Source organism: Monodon monoceros, unplaced genomic scaffold (assembly GCF_005190385.1).
Source record: "Monodon monoceros isolate NGI ecotype Baffin Bay Population unplaced genomic scaffold, NGI_Narwhal_1 Super_Scaffold_8, whole genome shotgun sequence".
In the NCBI taxonomy this organism is placed as follows: domain Eukaryota; kingdom Metazoa; phylum Chordata; class Mammalia; order Artiodactyla; family Monodontidae; genus Monodon; species Monodon monoceros.
This window is the reverse complement of record NW_021703785.1, coordinates 2,505,659-2,529,895: the sequence shown is the minus strand read 5'-3', so window position 1 is coordinate 2,529,895 and position 24,237 is coordinate 2,505,659. Positions and strand designations below refer to the sequence as shown.

Here is a 24,237-nt window from a genome sequence, read left to right as displayed (position 1 = left end):
ATTATGAGAGGAGCTGAGACCGTGGCTGCCTTGAACATTATGAGAGGCAGCAGATAATGTGCTGGTGACAAATTCTAGAACATACTCAACAGATGGGAATTAGAAGTGAAAGGGGACCGGAATGCAGATCATCTGGCTGTCAGGTGATGGGAAGAAATACCTTAAAGTGGAGGCGATCTGTGCTTCACATGGGACGTCCTTCGTGCTTCACGACAGAATTACCTGCGTTTCCAGGCGTCCTCTCTTGGCTCTGTACGTACTCGTGAGGTCGCCTGTCGAGTCCACTGCCCAGCTGGCCCCCACCCATATGGTCCCTGGTTCCTGACAACAGCTGCACGCCCGTGTCCCTGGCTCTTTGCTGTGTACGTTTCAAGTTTCTGGACCAGATGAGGCATCTCCACATCTCCACCAGCCCCTGCTGGAGGAACGGCAGTGATGCCTGGAATCACGTCAGGTGAAGGCCCTGTGGCTCCGAGGAAGGATGCTGTGAAGGAAGAGGGAGGGGTGCCTCTGGATGGAGTGTGCGTCACCTGCGCTCAGAGCACGCGGGACCAGTGTCAGCACCTGCGCTGGCTCCCACCTGGCCCGGCAGGCCTCCCTCCCTTCCTCACTAGGGGACACACTGGCGTCCTGCATTCCGTCTCAGGACAGGAGGAGAGGGCCCAGGCGGAGGGTGTGTGACAGGAGACGCCACCCCCTTCCCTGACTCAGCCAGGTGGCCCCCTTGCCTTCATCTGCAGGTGGGCCCACCCACACTCTGAGATCATTCTAGCCCTGGGCAGGGTATTTCTAAGGAAGCGTTGGCTGATGCAGCCTGGCTGGGCTTCCACTCCCATTCCTGTGTCTGAGGCTCTGCGCCAGCAGCCAAGCCAAACCTCATCCTCGTGACCCTCAGATGTAACTGGTACCAGAGGCTTCACGACAGACGCCGCTGAATTCTCGCCCCAGGCCTGGGCAGGGTCACAGTTGTCCTCATTTTGTGCAAAGGGCAGTGCGCTTCAGAAGTTAGGCCATCTCTCTGCCTAGACTCTGCCTTTTGCCGTCTTCTGATGCTCCTGGTCTGTCCATCCCTACTTCCCAACTTTACACACACCCAGCAGCCCTGCCCGGGTGCATCCTCACCATTGAGTGTAGCAGCTCGAATGCGGGCTGTCATTAACCTGCTGTCAGTGTCATGAGCGTAACTGGTATAAGTGGGGAGCGTGTTCTGACCTTCGATCTGCCAGCAGCCCTCTCCGTCCTGTCCGGCTCCTGAGATATTGGGGTTTCTTTCCGTTATCCCCGCCGGTCAGTACCCAAGCCCCAGCGTTAAAGTACGGCTGCCTCTGCTGTCTTGTCAACAGCAAGCTCTATTTGGAGAACACGCCTTGCCTTTGAGCAGCCTGGGAAGAAAGAGGAGGTGAAGAAGTTGGCTACAGGCTCATAAAAACGTGTAAGTGTGCAAGTATGGGTAGGAGAGTGTGTGGCTCATTTCTGTGACTCAGCTGAGGGCCCCAAACGCAACGCCTCCTGGTCCTGTCTGCCGGGAGGAGCGGTGCCGTCACAGGTGCTCACTTACCTGGGTGAGAGTCCGTGAGCACCTGTGGGACCTGACGACTCCATCCTAAAAGACCTGTGGCCCTTCATCTCCCCTTGCACGACTCATCCTGTCAGGTTTCCGGTTCCCATCCTGCCCTCCTTTCTTCCCCCAACTCCCAGCCCCAGGAGGACAGATCTCACTGCAGCTCTGTCAGAGATCAGAGTACTTGGTCAGAGTCCACTGGGGTTGTTCATCTAAGTGGGCGACCGTTTTGTCCATCAGTTATTCCACTGTCTTTAGCTAGGGACAGTTTGAGGACCATTCTAGAATCAACGCATCTATTTTGGGTGCCCTTGAAATGTTAAACAAAGGCAACCAAATGGGCTGGATTTCCCACCCAGTTTATTGGGGAGAAGGGTTTTGTTCTGTGTGGAGTGGCTGTGATCTGCACTTCCTCTGCCATATACCCTGTCTTGCTCATACTATGTTGGAATGATTTCCTTAATTTCTAAAGCTGCATGTACGGAAATGGCTTATATTTCCTGTTTTGATAAACTAATAGAACTTTACTGGGAACCTTGTTCCCAAGTTGGCTTTCTCTTTGTTGGCCTCTTTTTAGATTAAAAGGATAATTTTAGAAAGTCCCGCCTGCCCGGAGTTGTGACAAACACTTGTATACATTTTTTTTACCTAAAATAGGAAAGATGATTACTTTTTTACAAAAAGGAATGTCTGTCTTTTATGTTAGTCGGAATGGGTTATTCAATAGCCCTCCATACAGGAAGCTTGGGCTGGATGCTGGGGACAATCCAATGGTAAACTATCTGTAAATTCCCTCCAGATTTGCTCTTTTTGGCTGGAGGTATGTTGGCTTAAAAGGCTTTCTTGGACAAGACGTTTCTTGGAACATGTGGAGGACAAAATATTCTTTCTTTGGGGACAAATGAGTTTTGTTCTTGCATCTTCATGTAAATTTGATTAACACTCGTTTCTTCTGTGCAAGTTGAGAACAATGGTGAGCATTTTTTCTTTCATTTATGTGTATTGTATCAACTTTAAAGAGATTCACATCTGCAGAAAGCTGGGCGCACGTCTGTGGATTTGTTCTCTGAACATACAGGGATGGTTCACACTGGTAGTTAAGAAAGAGCTAGTCTTAAAGAGCTTAAGTCATTTGTGTGTATTATTTTCTGGCATCCAAGTGGTTCTTTAAACCTATTTTTAAATGTCCTAAGTATCTGACATGGGGAGAAGTGGCAGTGAGCAGTTCTCTCTGTGTTTGGAAGCGGGGCTGCTCCCCGGACACCTGCACGGGGTACCCACTTTTCACCGGGCTACCGAGGAAATGCTTTTCCTCTGTGCCCGCCGCTGCGCCATCCCTGATGAAGGCCATGTGACAGCGGCTCCTCCTGACGCCAGCGGATTGCTCAAAGAGGATGCAGGACAGCAGTCAGTGGGACCGGGCGCTCCCTTAATCCTGCAGCCGCTACCCTTGATCCCTACTGCGACTCTTCCCTGAATTCCAGTGAGAAATGGCAGAGCAGGCCTCTGCAGGCAGCCAGAGAGCCGGTGGCCCAAGGCGGAAAGTCTCTCCTTGAATCTGATAGATGCCTGGTTCAGGAAGCTAGAACCCGGCTTTGCTTAGAACATTCCATGACTTTTGTTCTCCCAGAGAAGAAAGACTCCCCGGGGAGTCTAGACCATGCATCTAGGGTGATTTGTATGCCTGTGGGATGAACTAAAGCCCGTGCAAATAGATGTATTTTTAAATCATTCTATGAGATAGCGCCTCACACCGGTCAGAATGGCCCTCATCAAAAAAATCTAGAAACAGTAAATGCTGGAGAGGGTGTGGAGAAAAGGGAACCTTCCTGCACTGTTGGTGGGAATGTAAATTGATACAGTCACTATGGAGAACAGTATGGAGGTTCCTTAAAAATCTACAAATAGAACTACCATATGACCCAGCAATCCCACTACTGGGCATATACCCTGAGAAAACCATAATTCAAAAGGAGTCATGTACCACAATGTTCATTGAAGCTCTATTTACAATAGCCAGGACATAGAAGCAACCTAAGTGTCCATCGACAGATGAATGGATAAAGAAGGTGTGGCACATATATACAATGGAATATTACTCAGCCATAAAAAGAAACGAACTGAGTTATTTCTAGTGAGGTGGATGGACCTAGAGTCTGTCATACAGAGTGAAGTAAGTCAGAAAGAAAAGCAAATACTGTATGCTAACAAATATACATGGAATCCAAAAAAAACGGTCCTGATGAACCTAGTGGCAGGGCAGGAATAAGGACGCAGATGTAGAGAATGGACTTGAGGACACAGGGGCTTGGGAGGGGGAAGCTGGGGCGAAGTGAGAGAAGCATCAACATATATACACTACCAAATGTAAAATAGTTGGCTGGTGGGAAGCAGCCGCATAGCACAGGGAGACCAGCCCGGTGCTTTGTGACCACCTAGAGGGGTGGGATAGGGAGGGTGGGAGGGAGGCTTAAGAGGGAGGGGATATGGGGATATATGTGTGCATATGGCTGGTTCACTTTGTTGTACAACAGAAACTAACACAGCATTGTGAAGCAATTATACCCTAATAAAGACGTATAAAAAATTTTTTTTTAAAAAGTGTAATGATGCCAAGATTCAGACAAGGCTCCAAAGAAAAGAATTCCCATATAGAAAGCTAACCCAAAAAATCTCTTGTTCAGACCTCTCCATGTTGCCCCGGGAAATCATCTGTTGCATTCCATTTGAAGAATATGATCCAGGCTTTCCAGAAAATGTATCCTATGGCCTTACATTGCCGGTTGGCTCCTAAGCATTCCAGGCCGTTTCCAGTTCCTAGAATTTCTAATCAGCACAGCAATGCTGGCTACTAATTCGGGACAGGATAAAATTCAGCAAAAAAAAGAAAAAGTCTTGAAAGGATGCTTTGAATAAAGAAAAGAGAACTAACATTTTTTGGCACTGCGATTGATTAGAAGCTCAAACCGTGTCCTGGGTGCTCAGAGCCACCCTAATTGTGCCCCAGGGGGCAGGGGGCAAAGGATGTCGAGGGCTGGCCCTTGTCTAGGATGGACATGCCTGGGTCCACGTTAGGCAGGGACACAGTGACCCTGCAGGAAGTAGTACTTTTCTTCCACTGAAGAGATGGCTCAGTGGTTTGCAGTTGCCTCATTGTCTGGAAGCAAATCCCCCTTTCTCCGTGCCAGCCCGTTAGCCTAGCGCAGTGCTCCAGACTTCACGTGCTTACCTGGAAATCCTGCTAGAAAGCAGGTTCTGAGCCGGGAAACCTGGGGCGGGGTCTGCAATCCTAACTAGCACCGAGGCGATGCCGATGCTACGTCCACACAGCAGGCCGGGGGTAGCGAGGGTGTAGACGAAGCAGCGGCATGTCAGGCGCGATGGATCGCCTCTGACGCTGTGTCTGAGCCCCCGCCTCTAATCAATCAGCCTCCGTCCTCTCCCCATTCCCCTCCCACTCCACTCCTTCTTCGCCAGTATGGGTTTTCTTCCTATTAATTGTTGCAAGGATTACCTACCCTTCATCTCTTCCAGGTGCAGCTCAGAGACGTTCCTGGTCGGCTGGGCTTCTTACGTTTATGCTGCTTCTCTCTTACTTCCCAAAGCTTATATTTCACATTGAGTTTTCAAAACTACTCCTATCAGCTCTGCAACACTTTCTGAGATGTCAAGAGCTTACCGTGATGTCGAAATTCATTGTCCCTTAACTCCACCCAATATTCTGTAATGAACTACATGGGAAAAGAATCTAAAGGAAAGTGGATATATGTATATGTATAACTGATTCACTGGGCTGTACACCTGAAACTAACACAACATTGTAAATCAACCCTACTCCAATAAAAGTTAATTTTTAAAGAATGGAAAATTTCTGGAAAAAAAGAAATTCACGTCCTTCCCCCGTGTCCCAGCAGGCTAAATTCCTCTACCTTCCCTGGAAGGAGTGGATGAGGCCAGTGGGGCTGGTCTCTAGTCTGGTGGCGGAAGAGGTGGCTGCCAGGATGGGAGCGTCCTCAGTGATGCTCGTTCATCTGCTGACGGAAGTAGCGATTCATCCCCCTGGTGCCCCTCCTTCCACAGTTTGGAAGTTAGATCCACGGTCTGAAATGATCACGCATCTTGGTAGCAGCGGAGATGGTTCTTGGTTGAGAAGTAGGGTTCAGGATGTCCCAGGCCACGGGCTGTCTGTCTTGGACGATAAATCAGCAATGAGTTGAAATGGAGTCCCGGCCCGGAAGCAACATGTCTGCATCCTAAGGGTCATGAGAAGGGTGGGTTCCGATTCGCTCCAGTCCTAGCTGCTCTGAGTCCTGGTGATAACGATGCTGGGCCTGAGGGCTGGCGGCTCCCCGTCTGTCCCCACGGTTCCAGCAGCAGAGGCCTTGGGTTACACGGCAGGAGGTCGGCCTCTCAGGGTGGGCACGTACGGAGGAACGGGGCACAGCACAGCGCAGGAGAAAGGCCGGCGCTCAGTCCTCTCTGTCTCCAGGCGTGATTTAACATGTGGGGCTTTCTTCTCTCTCATTCACTCCGGACTACCCCCCTTCTTCATGGCACTTGCCATAATTGAAATGATGTAGGTTTCGTTCTCGTCTACTTGTCTACATGGTCTCTTCCCCACTGTGTACCCGCTGCCAGCACCGTGCATCACCCAGAGTAAACACTGGAGAAGGAAGGAAGGGAGGGACGGAGGGACAGAGGGACGGAGGGAGGGAGGGAGGGAGGGAGGAGTGAATTTGCAAAGTGAAAAGGTGGATAAATGATCTCCTTCCAGCTGTTATATGTGTTTGGAACTGCGGGTTAGGGTCCCTTGGCTGACGCAGTTGAAGGAAAGTGTTTCCCTGAATGCTCCGGGCTGGGAAGTGTGTGGTGAAGGCTCCTCCGGGGCCCGGAGCCTGGGTGGGTTTCTGTGTGACTGTGGGGCAGGAGGAACCCGCGCGTGTTGGATTCGAGCATTCTCCAGGGATGGGAGTCCTTGCGGTTTTCACGGATCTTCAGGATCATTGGTCCTATGGGGCCGTGAGCGCTTGTCTGCGCTGGGATGAAGGGTGTCCAAACCAGGGAGAGCGTTTGGCCTGCTCGGTTGAATAGATGGAGCTGGTCCGTGACAGTGAGTCTCCAGGAGCCTCCTGGCCCTGGGAGCTGCATCTCCCACTGAGATGCTGGGCATTGACCTCGGTGACCTGCAGGGGAGCTCAGGGAGAGCTGCTGCGGGAGTATTGCTCTACACCGTGTGACCGACGGGGATTCAGACTTGAAGTGAGAAACTAATGGAGGATTGAATTGATGTTTCTGAGAGAGCTTGGACCTTTCGGTGAAATCATGCCCTCCTGGAAACTCTGAAGTTAAGGTCTGAGCCAGGGCCAGCTTGTCATCTTGGAGGGTGGGGGGCAGACTCTTGAGGTGGGTGTAAGGTGGGGAGGAAGCTTGTCACCTTCATTAAGGAGCTGACAAGAGGACCACGGTTGGTCTTTGAGTTGTGCTGAGCAGTAAATTCAGGCGTAGACTCAAGGGCTTGGGTTGGGCAGTGGTTGGACTGAGCTTTTTTTGGGGGGGTGGGGCTGGAACACAGACGCAGGACCCAACGTAGCACTTCAGACACTCCTCATCCGAGGCCCTCAGGAGGGTATATGTACCTTGAGAATGTTCCAGAGCCCAGGTCCTGTCAGAGGAATGCCAAGGCTCAGCCTGCGACTTGTTCAGCCTCTGAGAGATGTCTGGAGCACTTGCCCCGCCCTAGTGAAGTAAATACTTCTGTTCATCCTGGAGACCTGACATTCCAGAAGGAGGTACTTAGGGCTCTTGTCGCTGTTGGAATTCTTATGAGCCCCTCTGTAGGATATGTAAGATGCTGATGGGAAACACGCACAGGAGGGCTGGAGTTTCCATGATGGAAATTGGCTTGTTGGGTGGAGGGCTGCTTCTCAACAATGTCTCCCTCACCTCCTGTGTCGGGGGATCTGAGCCATGCACACGTGGTTGAAAAGCATTGAGGCCAGGAGTTTTCAAGCCTGTAAGTCTTAGTTCCAAAAGCAGAAAAGTGCTATTGAATTTTGAGCGGGTTGTGAAGAACTCATTGCTATAACTAAATCCAGTGCATGTCCTAAACCTAGAACAGAAAGTCTGTTAGATCGATTTGAAACCATTAAAATCATTTCAACCATTGATTTATATACGGAGATTTGGCAAGTGGCTTTAAAATCAAAATTAAAAATAGCATGTGAAACACCAGATGGGGAATAGGGGTTTATGCTTCACCCTTCAGCCTGAGGAGTCCCCCTACCCTTTCCAAACAACTGGTAAATGAATTATGATTGTGTGAGCCAGGGACACCTTGCCAAGACACCTATTCACGTCACGGTCGTACATGATACAGAGTACAAATGCGGCGGCCCATCCAGGCTCCTCTCACTTTGGTGCTCATCGTAACCCATACGCCGATGGCTTGGCACGGAGCTGGTTGTAAAAAAACCAAATATGCAAAATTGTGGGATTTAAAAATGAGCCCCACTGAAGTTAAACACTGAAGCCATAAAAAAAATTGGCAAATACCTTGTATCATATTTGGAGGGCATGAAAGGATTTTATCCATGTTTGCTCTTACATGATGGAGCTTGGGCTGTCCCATTGCCTTAGGACAGAAGGATAACCAAGAGATTCAAAAGGCTTTGGAGGTGCTGGTTTGTTTAAAGGGTTTGAGATTTTCAGACTTTTTTGAATTCTTCAAAGTAGTGATTGATGCCACCGATTTTAGATTAGGTAAAGAATGATAATAAGAACAAAAATTGTGAAACTCTCAAATGAGACCTCTCGGTAGAAAGTAGTTAGCAAAGGAAAGGAATGTATCACCTCTACAGAAAGGACAGTGCATTGCTGATGAGGTCTAAGGTCAACTCTGGCCAGATGGTGTTGAGTCAGGGTCTACTCGTGTGCCCGCTAAGCTTGACCGTCCAGGAAGCCTCGTGCCGGTAGGAGCTGCCGAGGTGGCCAGGCAGCCCCATCTGCACCTTGACGTGAACCTTCGGGAACAGGGAAGATGCCGGCAGATGTGCTAACACAAAAAACAGGCAGAAAACTTCAGAGGGAGTCCCCAAGTGACCCCCTGTTTAGTCACTGAGACAGCTCAGGAGAGGATGGAGTCGCTATGGTGAAATGCGATTTTGTTTAAAGCTGGGATGGGTTCTGTTGTCGGGAAGTGTTGTCTGCTCCGTAAGGTTTGGCTGAGTGCTCACCAGAGCTCACCGCGCCCAGGGTCCCCACCGGATGGGCTCCATGGGGGCTCCGAACGGTCTGGCCAAGAGTGTCGAGCCAGACGGAGGTTCCCCAGTGACCAGCTGTGCTTACTCGCCTGTCGGGGGTGATGGGGGTGGGAGTGGGCAGGGCCGACACTTGGCTGAGCAGAGAGCGGGGGAGGGCCAATCTGATTGTCATTTCCTACTCAAAATATTTAGTGCTGTGGACACAGTCTGAAAGGAAGAGCTCAGACACGGTCCAATCTCCAAGCCCATCTTTTGCCTGAAATTCTGAGATCGAGGGCAAGAAATAAGTGCATTTTTCCTCGCTGGAGTCGTCCAGCCAGAGAGCTCGCCCAGTCACTAAAGTCATCAAAGAGTTATATCTCAGTGTCTGATGAAAAGTTCACTGAGGTCACCCCAACCCGACTGAATAAATACTTAAGAGAAGCCTCTTCCCCAACCCCTCCTCTTCGGCACCCTAGATGAGCACGTCTCAGGGAAAGGGAAGGGGCGCGGGGCTTCTCCTTGGATGGCGGGTACCCTGTGATGGAGGTGAGGGGGTATTTGCAATACACCTACAAATACACCTACCAGGTGTATTTGCAAATTCTGCCTCCGGATCAGAAGCCCCTTCTCCCTGTAATTCACCGGGACCCGTGCTGTGTAATGGGGCCTGGAGTGCCCTGCGCGTTTATCTTAACCCCATCCTAGTCAGCCTTGGACGCCTCCTCCCAGAACCCATCCCCCACCTTGCCAGGCAGAATGAAGGGCTGCTTCCTACGTGCCTGGACTCCTCCTCCAAGCTAAAGGGCTTAACACAGTATCCAAGGCTCACTTCACGTGGGATCCCTGGATCCAGGCAAAGTTCTCCTTGACTTTTGAGCCCCAGGATCTAGCTTGGCATCTGGCATTTAATAGACACTGAAAAAAGGCTTATTGACCAGAGAACGTACAGCAGCAAGAGCGACCTTGATGTAAACTGTGGACTTTGGGTGGTAATGGTGTCAGTGGAGGTTCACTGATGGTAAGGAATGTCCCGTCTGGTGAGGGATGTTTTTGGTTGAGAGGTTGAGGCCCGGGGGAGCTGTGCATGAAGTCTCTGTACCTTTTGCTATGGACCTAAAACTGCTCTGAAAATTAAATTCTATTTTTTTAAAGACTTACCGAAAGTTTTGAATGAGTAGTTGTTAGAATTGGAAGGGCTCTCAGCACCTGGCACTATGACGCATAGTGTAGCTGCAGTGTTGTGGTAACTTCTCTGCTTTGTGTTTCATTTTTGCAGGGCGTGAAGAAGTTCGATGTGCCCTGTGGAGGGAGAGACTGCAGTGGGGGCTGCCAGTGCTATCCCGAGAAAGGAGGATGGGTAAGTCGCAACACTGCAGTATTATCTTCCTTACACATCCATTTTGAACGAAGTGCCGCATCCTGCCTGGTTAAGTCCTTTGCATACATTCCTAAGAAATTTAATACAGGCGCGTTCTTTCCCACAAAGCAAGCAATAATATAATGCAAAATTGGGTCGATTTATACCACTTTCTTAATACATTGAGAACTGCGTTAACTTTCTCAAGCCTCTTTTCTCTTGTTTGTTGTCACAAATACACGTGTATGCATATAGGTACACATAATGCAACTGCGTTTTATATTTATATCATATATAAGCATACATTTTGTAAAAACACTGCCTAAAGAAAGCATAGTCGCATTTATACTGCAATAGCCATTTAAACTAGAGGGCGCTGCCATTATACCGCTGAGAATCGCTTTGGCTTTTAAAATGATCCCACTCATTCCCTGAATGCCCTTTATGTAAAGCCCACTTCATAGGTAAGTCAGAGAAAAACGGTCCCCCCAAGTTATCACCGTAACATCTGGCAGAGTTTGAAATACGGACCTGATTTTGGGTGTCATACATTCAATCAAAGTGTAGCCTTTAAAGCTGATGTTTGAGTCTTGGTATTGCTGATTTTAAAAAGGAATTGTTTACACGTCTAAGCCCATTTTGGTGTGTGGCACTGTGGGAAGCAGTATTTCGTTGTACATCACAAAGTCTTCTGAGTCCTTACGCTTTGGAATCACGCAGTTCCCTCTAGGACTCATGCTTGTCCGACGCCAGGTAGTAAGAGGCCACTGGGGCTTCTCGCCTGCATTGCCCTGTCCTTGTTGGAACCGGGAATTACAGCCATCCTCGGGGGCTCCAAATGCGTTTCACCAAGTTGAATTCTAAAGTCAGTTTTCAAAGTAGCCGTGCTCCATCCCCACCCACCAGGAGGAAGAGACGTGTGGTTGGAGACCCGCCTCTGAGGTTGGGTGTCATACCCTACATCCTTCCCTACCTGAGTCGCCCACAAAAGTCAAATAGGTAAAAGGCGTGGCAGGGAACCCCTTTATAAGTGTGGTGGGCTTATGTACTAACATGCGACTCCCCATTGTTTTAGCGGCATAGCTCACAGTCGAGGAGTGATCTTCTGCCAGGAGGTCAAAGCTTCCGTCTCCACGGGCTGTGTTCATCGTGACAGTTTTTGCTGTTGTTGCTTTAGTAAAGGGTTCCTCTGCTTGGAGTGGGGACTTTGTGCTTAAGCAGGTGCTAGTTGAAGATGCTTTATCGGCATTTAACAAGGAGAAGTATTTTTAAATATATGGAAACCGTTCCATGAGACTTAAATTCCCCCGGGGTCCCTTGCTATAGATTTTCCCAGCGATGGTTCTGGGGCAGTGGTGAAAAGCCTGACTGCAGGGCTCTCCCCTCCCCAGCGCTTGGCTAGCTCAGCCTTCTGCGGGCACAGAGAAGGCAAACGAGTGTTGTACAAGCAACTGTGAGACATGCCCGAGTTGGAGGGACCCCAGCTCTGATAGGACCTGCATTCTCCCTGGGATCTGCCAAACAGAACCCAGACTGAGTAGAAGGGGGCTGGGTCTGTTCTTTTTCACTCTTTATGATTAGTTAACGTAGAACCAATATGTGAACATAACTCCCATAATGCTTTTACAAGAACGCTGTTCTTCCATAAAGGTAGTTCATTCTGATTATTTCCGTATGTGATGCCATCTGCACAGCAGTGGATTCTTAAATGACGCCGAGGGTCTTCTCAAAGAGGTCATCAGAAGAGAATTTCTGCAGGTCCCCTGGTCTTTCTAGTTTAGTTAAGTTTACAGCACAGGTGTTATTTCCTGTCATCCCTGATTAAGAAAATACCTTGTCTGTTTCTACGCATTGCCAAAAAGTAGAAAATGACATCTTCTGGTTAATTTCATTAACGTGAGTGACCTAGCATGGGCTTGACTTTCCTTCAGACACATTATCAATCTTGGTCAAACTAAGTTGAGACTTGGCAGTTGTCCGGGTAGTTTGTTCAAGAGCCAGGGCCAGCGGTACCCCACCAGGGGACTGGCCTGCACGTGCCACTCTCTGGAGCGTTTGGAGTCATGCAGAGAGACGTAGACCCCGTTCCTGGACCACACAGATCCAACCCCGGTGGTTCTAACTGTCAGCACCCGGGGCTGCCCGATTGATTCAGGTGTGCTATTGAATATCGATCGATAAGGTGATAGGAATGGCTGACAGTAAGAGATAAGAAGAAAACCCAGTGAGGAGAAATAACTAACGCCATTTATCGTTGTCTACAGGGTGAGCCCAGTGTATTTATTGTTAGGACAGTCGCATATACTTTACGCAGTCATTTATGAAAATAGAATGTCCGTGTCCATTCTACGAACCTGGTGTATGTATATTAAATATTTGTTCATTAGCAAGTCTACCCAAATGGGGTCCTATCGAAAGCAGAGCTATTTCTGCCCTGCTTTTGGATTGGTAGTATTTTTCAGAAGTAATGTAATACACAAAAATAGCCGTGGGGTGGATTTTGCCACTCCGAGAGCTGTGTGCATAGTTTGTTCTTTCCCACAGCTTCCCCTGGGGTCCCTTGCTGTCTGTTTTCCCCTCGGTGCCACCGTAGCAGCTGTGACGGGGCCTGGCCGCAGAGCCACGCTCCCCGAGCTCCAGGCTCACTCTGCCTTATATGGGCACGGGGTCCAGTTAATGTTTTCCTCGCCATGGTGACAGCCAACACCAGAAACTGTATGTTACTGGGTAACTTGTAGACTCTAAGCAGAAATCACAAAGGTACTGTGGATTCTGGTTCCAAAGGACTTCTCGTCCTAACCAAGAGAGCAAGCTCTGTATCGAGCCAGACTCCCCGCCCTGGAGTGGCAGGCGGCGCGTTGTCACAGGAAGAGAATTGCATCTCGCAGACAGAGCCAGCCACCCCGTGGATCATTCCAGCAAATCGGTAGAGGGGGCAGGAAGGGGGGGAGCTGAGGCCCAGCGGTCTGCGCACCCTTCGCTCCCGGGCCAGCGCTGGGAGGTGCAGAGGGTGCCCTAGCCACATCCGCCAGTTCTCATGGGAGGACGGTGACGTTTGGGGCTAAGTGACTTGCTCCAGTCTCAGTCCAGAACCGAACTCGAGCTCTCCGACTTTCAGATGAGTTCGTGTTCCAGTCCAGTGATCTTTTGTGTCTGCACACCTCTGGCCAGATGTTAACCTATATGGAGGAGATTCCAGGGGATGGGGGGAAGCACAGAGTCAGAGAAAAGAGGTTTTGCTGTCTTGACTCAAGAGTTGTGATTCTCTAGCCAGTTTTCCAGCCATCTCTTCAGTTGCTTAGTGAATCAAAAAAATAAATAACTTTAAGAAGTGAGTTAACGTGGTTAGATCTAGAGACTGTCATACAGAGTGAAATACGTCAGAAAGAGCAAAACAGATATCGTATATTAAGAGATGAGTTAAGACTTTGTTGTTGTTAGAGGGTTTCTACTTCAAATAATCCCTATTAAGTATACTGGAGTAATTAGAAAGTGTAAGTCCTAATCCAGCAGTACTCCACAGGGTACTGTCCACAAAGAAAGGCAACTCACTAAATTCTCGGACTTTCTCCACCGCTAATGGTCACATACTCGTCACGCCAGACAAAGATGCCCAGCCCCCATATCTTTTTCTATTCTTTTTGCTTTTTTACTGAAGTATAGTCGATTTACAACAGTTCGGGTGTACAGCCAAGTGATTCGGGTTTAAATATATGTATGTAAATCTGTATTCTTTTCCAGATTCTTTTCTATCATAGGTTATTACAAGATATTGAATAGAGTTCCCTGTGCTGTGCAGTAGGTCCTTGTTGTCTATTTTAGACATAGTAGTGTGTGTCTGTTAATCCCAAACTCCTACTAATTTATCCCTCCCTCCCCTTCCCCTTTCCCCTTTGGTAACCGTAAGTTTGTTTTCTATGTCTGTGAGTCTGTTTCGGTTATGTAAATAAGTTCATTTGTATCATTTTTTTAGATTCTACATATAAATGATATCATACGATACCTGTCTTTCTCTGACTTACTTCACTTAGTAGGATAATCTCTAGGTCGATCCACGTCTCTGCAAATTGCACCATTTCATTCCTTTTTATGGCTGAGTAATATTCCATTGTAGATATGTACCACATCTTCTTTATCCATTCCTCTGTTGACGGACATTTAGGTTGCTGCCATGTCTTGGCTATTGTAAATAGTGCTGCTATCAACATTGGGGGGCATGTATCTTTTCAAAGCATGGTTTTCTTCGGATATATGCCCAGTAGTGGGATTGCTGGGCCGTATGGTAGTTCTATTTTCAGTTTTTTAAGGAACCTCCACACTGTTCTCCATAGCGGCTGCACCAATTTACATTCCCACCAACACTGTAGGAGTGTAGGAGGGCTCCCTTTTGTCCTCTTTTTCTTTTTTTTTAAAGAATGGTAACATTTTTATTTATTTATTTTTTTAATTTTTGGCTGCGTTGGGTCTTCGTTTCTGTGCATGGGCTTTCTCTAGTTGTGGCAAGCGGGGGCCACTCTTCATCGCGGTGCGCGGGCCTCTCACTATCGCGGCCTCTTTTGTTGCAGAGCACAGGCTCCAGACACGCAGGCTCAGTAGTTGTGGCTCACGGGCCTAGTTGCTCCGCGGCATGTGGGATCTTCCCAGACCAGGGCTCGAACCCGTGTCCCCTGCATCGGCAGGCAGATTGTCAACCACTGCGCCACCAGGGAAGCCCCGTCCTCTTTTTCTATTCCTTTTCTTCTTTCTTTCTCTACGCACAGTGGAGATGGAAGGTAGCTGAGCTGCAAGCATCAGAGAGAATTTCTGTTAGTCACAGCAGAGTGGCCACCTCCATGTGATACAAAGCTTCACAGTATAGAAAACAGGAGAGAGAACAGGGGAGGCATCTGATTCAACGGATAGAGATGCCTTTGCCTTTGTGCATTACCTCACCAAAAAGGTTGTGAAGTTCTCAGATTTTTCCAACCGAGGTCAATTTTAATTCATTATCTCAGTTACTCAGTCAGGTTCCTGTTCCCCTGACACTTTTTTGACCATAAACTCAGATCAGATAGGCGATTTCAACCTTTTAATGGCATTAACCTTCGCAAGATGCCTGTTTTCCTAGGCAATCAGGTATTCAGAAATTGGTTCATACAAAGACCGAGTAAGTCCCAAACGTTGGGAATTACTGAGGTGGTTAGACGGCCTGTCGAGCTGTGGTGGGAAAAGGAGAAACCACCACTGTGACTGGTCCCAGAGGTGAACCACCAACCCGGAGGGAGGGACCCGGCATCTCCCCATCACTGTGCAGTCATCCCCCCCACGTTCGCCCTCCACGGGCCTGGCAGCAGGAGCCCCAAGACTGGAGCCTCAGCTCCTGGAAGGGTGCAGTTGACAAGCTCACTCACTTAAGCAAAGGCTGAGAACCGGCGCAAGTTGTGCTGGGCTGTTGCATTTTTTTCATGTAGCTAAGAGTTTCCCACAGTCTGTGGGTCCCTGGACTTGGGTCAAAGTATGAGCAAATAATTCTCGACCTCACAAGATTCCTTAAATTCAACAATATAAATCAAAGTGAGAGAAACCGGAGAGAAACGGAGTGAGAGAGGAAGCAAAGTGTGAACGCAAAGCCCTCGGAGATGGGTGGTGACGGATGGATGGGGTGCAGGAGACTCAGGCTTTGGCCCTCGCCTGTCAGCCCAGGTAGGCAGCAACCAAGAGATGCAGGAAGCAGACGCGTAGCATCAGGGAAGGGAGCAGAGGGGCCCTGAGCAGCTCTGAACCACAGTCACTGTGGCAATAAGGTCTCTTCCAAGGAGAGCTGTAGTCTCGCTGATGGCGGTATCTTCTGTCGTGCGTCGCTAATCGTAAACCTTACCCTCAAATGTGTATAACTGGGCTGTGGCAATAAAACTGAATTGTTTTCTTTGAAATGCTCAGTATAAACCTAAAGGCTGGTTGACCACTGTGGAGCAAAGGGAGATGCTCAGAACATAGATCTTCCAGATGTGTGTGCCCTACCACTCCGGTGGGTTCCCCTAAGCCACACGGCCATCTGTCTCAGCTCTGGGGAGACACGTGCGAGCGCGAAATGAAGACATCAGTGCTGCTGTAGCAGACCTCTTTCCAAGCCAGCTGCTGCCTTTCCAGGCAGATGCCTGTTACTGGCCTGCTCAGGAGACCTGATGGAATTCATCGCCCGCATTTTCTGCCCTGTCACAGCCCAGAAAGGGCGAGGAATGATTCAGAAATAGCAGAAACCCCTCCTGGCTTCTGGGCTTGTATAACCTTTGTCGACACATAGCTCTCACCTACTTTCAACATCGTGTGCTTATTTTTAGTGCGTCTCTGGAACGGCAGTGGTTCTGGCTAGCCCGATGCCACTGTGGCTACAGCCAGCTCCATTACTTGGTTACTTTCTGTGAGGAAAACAGTACTTCAGCAGATGTAGACGATGCCCGCCTAATTTGTACATCGCACATAAGTGATGTGGTTTTGTGTGTGTGTGTGTGTGTGTGTGTGTGTGGTGCACAGGCCTCTCACTGTTGTGGCGTCTCCCGTTGCGGAGCACAGGCTCCGGACGCGCAGGCTCAGCGGCCATGGCTCACGGGCCCAGCCGCTCCGCAGCATGTGGGATCTTCCCGGACCGGGGCACAAACCCGCGTCCCCTGCATCGGCAGGCGGACTCTCGACCACTGCGCCACCAGGGAAGCCCTAGAGTAGGACTTTCAATCAAGTGTTGTAGAAATGATTTAATTGTGCAGCTGGAGCAGAGAGAAGCAACTGTGGCATTTCTGGCTTTACTCCCCTGCTCCCAACCCCACCCCAGTAAGGGAAATGTTTAGTTTCAAAGCACCGTTCTAACACTAGTCACAGTTTGATAGAAAACGGGCCAGTTTGGAGCCCATCCGAAAGGAAGAATACGTTATTAAATCCTGAAAAGGCGAAATGTTAATACCACCTCACTGCATGGACTCAGAGAACATCATTATAGACAGAATCTGATGGTTGAAAGCCAGCACTTAGAGAAAACATGTATTTCCACCATTGAAACCGCCATGTCCCTTATCTGAAGCATGACAGACTTTGTCCTGGACTCCCATGTTTCCTCCAGTAAAATACATCGTTAAATAATAGGAATCATGAAAATCATGGGTGAAAATTAATCATAGTGGCTGTGGCCTAGCTTTTATCAACCACAACAGGAATTGCCCACGACACCGCTGCTATGGTAACAGCAGAGCAGATAATTGATTAAAAAAATGTCGTTAGCATTTCCAGTAGGCACATGACAAGTGATTAATAATGAAGTACTGACACGTGGGCAGCTTAGTACCTGAGTACAGAGGAAGAATTCTAAATGTTTACGTATTTTATTTATCCACTTGTCCCACTTCTGGTGAAACTACACACACACACACACACACACACACACACACACACACACACACACATCGCTCTGGCAGCCTAGACCACATTCCATACTGCGCTCTTGTCTCCAGGTGTTGCTAATGAAAGATGCTTACCTAGTGTCTACAAACACTCAATCTTGCCTGAGGTGTCTACCGCCCTAGAAACACCGGGGGAAGCCCACTCTTTCTTTCTGAGAGAACCACACCCCTCTGTTCCCTTCTGAATTTCCATCCAAACAAAAGGAGCATAGAGTAGACATTCTCAGAGCTCAGGCAGAAGAGAGAATGAACTTGAGAGAAAAAAATAACTTTTTTTTTTACCTAGGCAGGTCCCTGTTCTCCCAACCCTTTGACCATAGACTGATATTAGATGTTTTTATGGAAAACTGGGACATTGGTGAAAGTATGGTATATGCAGAAGCACAAAAATGATGCCTTGAGGCTGGCTGGCTGGTCGATGCATGTGGGCAAGGAGCACCATGGATTCTGGGCAGTGGCCTCAGCGATCAAAACCTCAGGGAGGCTGGCCATCCACACCCACCATCAGCACCAAGGATGGTGAGAAAATAATTAACTGTGTTACAGTCCAAAGTTGACAGTTCTGGGGAAATGGCCTTCCTTTCATGGCCTCGAGGAAAACATATCTGTGGGTCAGAGCCAGGATAATGATAATAATACTGTTTTAAGTTTTGACTGAAAACCTCACACCAACTCCAAGAGACCACTGATAAACTGGGGTGAGAGAAAGGAACATTCTACTCTTCTTCGAAGCCAGACTTAAGCTCTGCCTTTGGAAATCCATCGTCTTCCTTCCTCCGATGGAATGTTTTGACAAGTACAGCACTGAAGCGTATCCTTTTCTCTTAGAGAAGGAATGCCAGTCTTCAAAGACCTTTATTTTGTTTTATTCACCTCCAGTCCATCCTTAGTAAACAATTGCAGGATTTCTAAAATGACCAGAGGAAAATTCTTACCAAACATGAAGTGCTTTCTAAACACCATCTGAAAATGGAAACATCTTCTCTGAATTTGTCTTCCCTCACTCAGTAGGAAGAGAGGTCGAGTCTTCATATGCAAAAGGCATCCATGTCCAGTTCACTGGGGCAGCCTATACAAGAGGCTAAATGCTCCTGCATCTAAACACTCTTAAACTGGACTGCTCCTATAATAAAGAGAAAACTAGTAGATTGCACATTTTTGAAATTACTCTTCCTATTTTCTCCCAGAGATAGTAAATAATAACCAGAGAAAAATGGCAGAAATGACCAAACCAAGTCGCACAGGCACAATTTCCTCACTCTACAGTGGGAGGGGGTCGTCTTTTCTCTGCCTTATTTTCTCCTTTTTGAATTAGAAGAAGCTACCCGTGTCCTTAATAGTCAAAGGCAAAGATGCTACATACATCACTGGCATTCAGGTGAATTTGAATTTATTTTTAAATGCTTTAGGCGTTTCAGAATTTTCTTAAGAAACTGCTCAACCTGAGAGCCTGAACAGCCTGTGATTCTGAGCCCTCTGGCATCCCACCCAAACTAGCCCATTGTGGTGTAGACAACCAGGTCATTCAAGTCGTCAGATGTCTGATTCACATGGGAAGTAGAAAGCAAGCCTTCAAAAGGGCATATTTCCCCACTGATTAGAAAGATCAAAATATCCCTGTCCCCTTCCTCTCTGTGTCCAGTCTAGAAGACTGAATTCTAGAAGAATCAAAGCAGGACTAGACCTTCCTGTAACCCAATACAAGCCCTGTATGATGGTAGTTTCCTCCTAAGCCCCCGCGAGGGCCCTAAAATCCCACCATAGGAACAAAAGTTTTTGTATTCAAAACACTGTTAGGATGGATAATTCCTAAAGATCTGGAACCAGAAAGGGCAAAGCGAAAGAAAGCAAAACGAAATGAAATGGAAGTCATTAATTCTGGGTAAATAACATCTTTGGCCTAATAAGTTCTGAGCTGCATTGTCACCATTGATGTTTTTCATTAAAATGTCTTTGTAAAGCACTTAACTGTTCTTCAGACTTAAAGTCTGTTTTAAATAAAGAAACAGAGGACAGATGAATTTTATGGAGAAGTTGGTCTCTCTGTAATTAAAGTGCTGGCATGTATTTAGCTCTGCATGATTTTTTGAGAAAATACACTCCAAATGGTGATAATGGCATTTTTTACGCCTCGTGAAGATATATTTCGAAAGAACCCTGATGTCAAGGTCATTTGTATGCCCTGCACCCGCATTTAGCATCTGCCAACAAGACTAGCCTTTCTTAATTCAGTAAAAGACATACTGCCATGGCTTTGAGGACGAATGAGTGTGCAATGATTGGATACAAAATGAACAGAACCCTGTGACTGACTAGGAAGCGGTTTTCTTTTGTGGATGTTGCTTTTAACACTTCTACTCTTTTCAACTCAACTCAGAGAAGTAGCCCATTGTCTTATACCTGGGCAGCCTGGATACACCTGCCGCTGAGGGCGAGATGCACAAATCTTTAATAGAGTTTACTATGTGCCCACAGCCCTAAAGCACACCATTACAACCCAAAAGACAGAGGGGGGTGAATAGGAGGCCAGATAATCCAAGCAAAATGCTGAAACAGGAAGACGGCTTCCTCACTCGAAGGCCTTGGGGGTAATTCCTCATCATTTAACACCTGCTGTTTTACAAATATTTGTATTTCTCATCGTAGAATGATAGAATTGTTGGTGCAGTACCTTGACAAATCTCCCCAACGTCTTACCCAGGAAGAACGGAAGAATACATCTGAGACTAATGAATAGTCATTCTGTTCTTAGAGCACTCCAGAAAAGAAAGGCTTTCCTGGTTACTTAATGAAAACACACACACACACACACACACACACACACACACACACACACACAACTCAGAATAGATTCATATATATCTAGAGTCAAATTCACTAAAAAATACCCAATTAATGAAAAGTATGATATGTTATTGCAAAAGAAAATAATCCACCCCCTAAAAGTTGAACTAAAAAAGTTCAACTCTTCCTCAAAAACAGAATTTTTCTTTGGGACTCTCGCTTAACACTGAATCCCACTTAAAATTTCCAGACAATAAGGTTGATTCCACAGCTTCACTTAAAAGAAACTTGGTGTAAGACATGCCATAGACAAGAAATAAAGCAAAAGCATATCTGAGCCCCTAGGAGATTTCTTTCTGTTCCCTGGTCAGCTTCACATCTTTGTTTGAAATAATTTCTCCTCTGGCCAGTGTTTTTCTTGCCTTTAAAGAGTATATTTTGAAATCAGGAGATGCCAGGGGCATGATGTCAGCCTGCTTCTCCTCAAGCGTTGTATAGAAAAGAACTGAAGAACGTCCTGAAGGCATAGACTTAACCTCTACAGGTTATACAGTAAAGTGATATTAGTGCTATAGTTGTATTATATTTAAATAGCTGTTTTTTTAAACTCCCGGTCAACTAGAGGCAAGGATAAAGAGGTTGAACTAAATAATAGCATTAGGATGTTTCATTTGAAATCCAAGGCTGAAGTTATGCATTTGGTTACAATATAGCTATGTCAATAGCTTCAGGTGAGCTTCGATCATTATTATGTTGCCGAACGCAAGTTCGTGGGCCCTACGCACAGTGAGGCCAAGGAAACCGAAAAGTCAGAGTTTGGAACAGAGAAAGGTTTACTGCAGGACCGAGCAAGGAAAATGGGTGACTCATGCTCAGAAAACCCCGAACTCCCCGAGGGGTTCCAGCAAAGCATTTTTAAAGGCCAGGTGACGGAGGGGGGTCACAGGGTGTGTGATCAGCTCATGCACAATTCTCTGGTTGGTCGATGGTGAGGTAACAAGGTGGTGTCACAGGGCTTAAAGTTATCAATCCTTCGGCGCCAGTAGGTCTGGGGGCTCTTGATCATCAAGTACTTAATTTCTTCCATTTGGTGGGGCTTCTAGCATCTGTAAAACAACTCAGGAAATGTGCATCAGATACTATTATCTAGGTACTTCAGAGAGGAGCTACAGCCGAGGGTGTAGGGGAAGGGTCTGTCCCGGGAAGACCGCATAGGGTCCTGCTCCGTTACAGTTAGACCACTAAAATGTAATACCATTAATAAGAGCACAGTTCAGCACTATTGACAAATGGTTCATGGGACCAGCATGACCATCACGGCGTACGGGAGGTGACACCCCCCACGGCATGTGCTGTGATTGCTGTCACCAAAGCTCTTGAGAAAATTGCGACGTAGGAAAGCTTTAGCTCTGACACATGCTAGCTTCCTGAACAGGAATCCCACCTTCCCCATCCCATCCCACAACTACACACAAACTCCGACGCCCCGGTGATGGCCATCCCCTAGCATCTCGCTTCAACCGCAAAGCTCCCGGAACCCCAGTGAGCTTTCTCTTCCATTGTCCCTCTACAGGCCCCATCACAACTCCATTCCTTCCAAATCTACTGATCTCAGAACTTAGGGAAGAACGTGGTCATCTAACCTTTTTTCATATTAAAGTATCAACTGTTGCATTACCGGTGCCCCTGACTTCCCGACCAATTGCTCATATGAAAATTGTACCCTCGTTCTAATCTCCTTCTTCTGAGTTTCTCACTTCCCTTCTGGAGTCCTGGCCTGCGGACTTGAACTTGGCTTTCCAGCAGCGGCCAGACCAGCGTGAAGTGAAGGGAGACTATTTCCTCCCTGGTCTGGATGCTGTGCTTCTAGGACTGTGTCGTAAAATCCCATCACCCTTGGGCTTCCCTGGTGGTGCAGTGGTTGAGAGTCCGCCTGCCGATGCAGGGGACACAGGTTCGTGCCCCGGTCCGGGAGGATCCCACATGCCGCGGAGCGGCTGGGCCCGTGAGCCATGGCCGCTGAGCCTGCGCGTCCGGAGCCTGTGCTCCGCAACGGGAGAGGCCACAACAGTGAGAGGCCCGCATACAGCAAAAAAAAACAAAAAACCCATCACCCGTCTTCACCAAACACGCCATTGCACTGGCTCACGAGCGATGTGTGTCTACCCAAAACTCTGTTTTTTTTCTTGCAGTAAGTTTCTTGTTGTGTTCCTTTTGGGTTTTGCTTTTTGATTCTTGGTCTTCCATTTGTGCGATTAATTTTTCAGCCTTGACCCAGATTTTACTTTGATTACTGTGAAATTGCTGAAAGGTGGAGCTAAAGTTTCTGATTTGGAGATGGTGGAAATGAGGGTATTCTTCTGCCCTTTATCTTTTTTTATGCATCTTTACTTGTGTAATACTGATCTATTTCAAACACAGACATTCCATGAAACAGCTACTAACCAAAAAGGAGATGTCTAAATGTTCATTGCCACTGGTATTTTTAGGACTTTATTTTGAGGATAGCATTGATGAAAAAGGATATGTAGCCATCTGCATACCCTCAAGTAGAATAATCAGACCAAGGAAGTAAACAAAAAGAACTTTGTGGATGAAAATGAACTCCTTAATTCCAGAAGATTAAAAAGACTTCTTTAGTAGAAAAAAAATAAAATTTAACAAAAAGGGTGCCCTTCAAAAATGTCAGTTATCTTGGAAGGAAAGATGAGTCATGGAAATAGCATGTTGATGAGAAAGATGAATAGATTAGTCCTTTGAAACTGACATTTATGGAGGACGAGGGATGCTGAATTGTCATCCTGTATCCTTTCCTAACAGTCACTGAAGTAGTAAAAGTGCCTGGAATAAGATGATTCTTCTTAGAATTAAGATATACATATTACAATAAATAACCTCAGATTTTTGAAATGGATACATCATATACGTGTGCATACATATACACATGTATATTTGTGTATTTTAATTGTATGTATTTTATATTTATTAAATATTATACCTTTTCTGTGTATGTTTCCAGGAGACTAGCAATTTACTATCATAGAAAACCCTTTATTCATGTGTTCAACATGGGATTTTAGTTATTTATAGCATCTAATCTTATCTTAGAACTTAAAATAAAGCCCCGGGTGGGTGCGTTTTTAATGCCCTGAAACTTTGTTAGAATACATTAGTGCCTTTCTACATTTATCAAGTTTTTATATCAAACCTATTCCAGATGTTCCTAAGCACTTTGAACAAGCAGGAATAAATATTTTCAAAGACATCAAGCGTCCTTCTACTTTTGGCATTGACGTTTCCCGTTCTTTGGGAAGTTTCATCGGGCAGTGTCACTGCCGTAGGAGATAACTCTAGAATTGAATTTTTCTGCCTCAGGTCTGACGTTGGCCGTTCCAGGAATTCACTGTCATTCCCATTTCCACCATTTATTGCCCCACGGATCTCTATATTCTGTTGGCTTTGCGTCAACAGGAATTCCTGGAATAAACCGGCAGGGAGTTGGCTCATAGATGGGAGAGGCGCCTGCAGGCGCAGCCAAGATCCCATATCCCATTCCCACCCTGAGTAGCCGGGGGAAGCCCCTCACCTTTTCCTCTTTTTTTTTTAATAAAAATGCTACATCCACCCCCCACCCCCTGGAGTTTCCAAGTGTCCTTACTGTATTTCACAGAAGCTTAAAGCATAAAAGAAATGTGTGCCATTGGATATTTCAAGGAGGTGTTGACAAAAGTACCATTGATTTCAGACGCCCTGGGGCCCCGTGGACCACCTAGGACGTGGATCTCTGAAAGGACCTTTCATGGTGGGGGGGCGTGGGGGGGGTCAGTCACAAAGAGATGAACTTTCCCCAAACTTTTCAATAGT

The 24,237-nt window shown here is 47.2% G+C and overlaps 1 protein-coding gene across 4 annotated transcripts in view; it reads left to right on the top strand.

Annotated features, from left to right (window-relative positions):
• The window catches only part of COL4A2 (collagen type IV alpha 2 chain), a 169,448-nt gene that overhangs the window by 45,419 nt on the left and 99,792 nt on the right, over positions 1-24,237 (top strand). For all 4 annotated transcript variants that reach the window (XM_029209811.1, XM_029209809.1, XM_029209810.1 and 1 more), the window contains exon 4: positions 10,079-10,159. In XM_029209811.1, the coding sequence (XP_029065644.1) occupies positions 10,079-10,159 (81 nt within the window). The remainder of the gene's footprint in view (positions 1-10,078; positions 10,160-24,237) is intronic.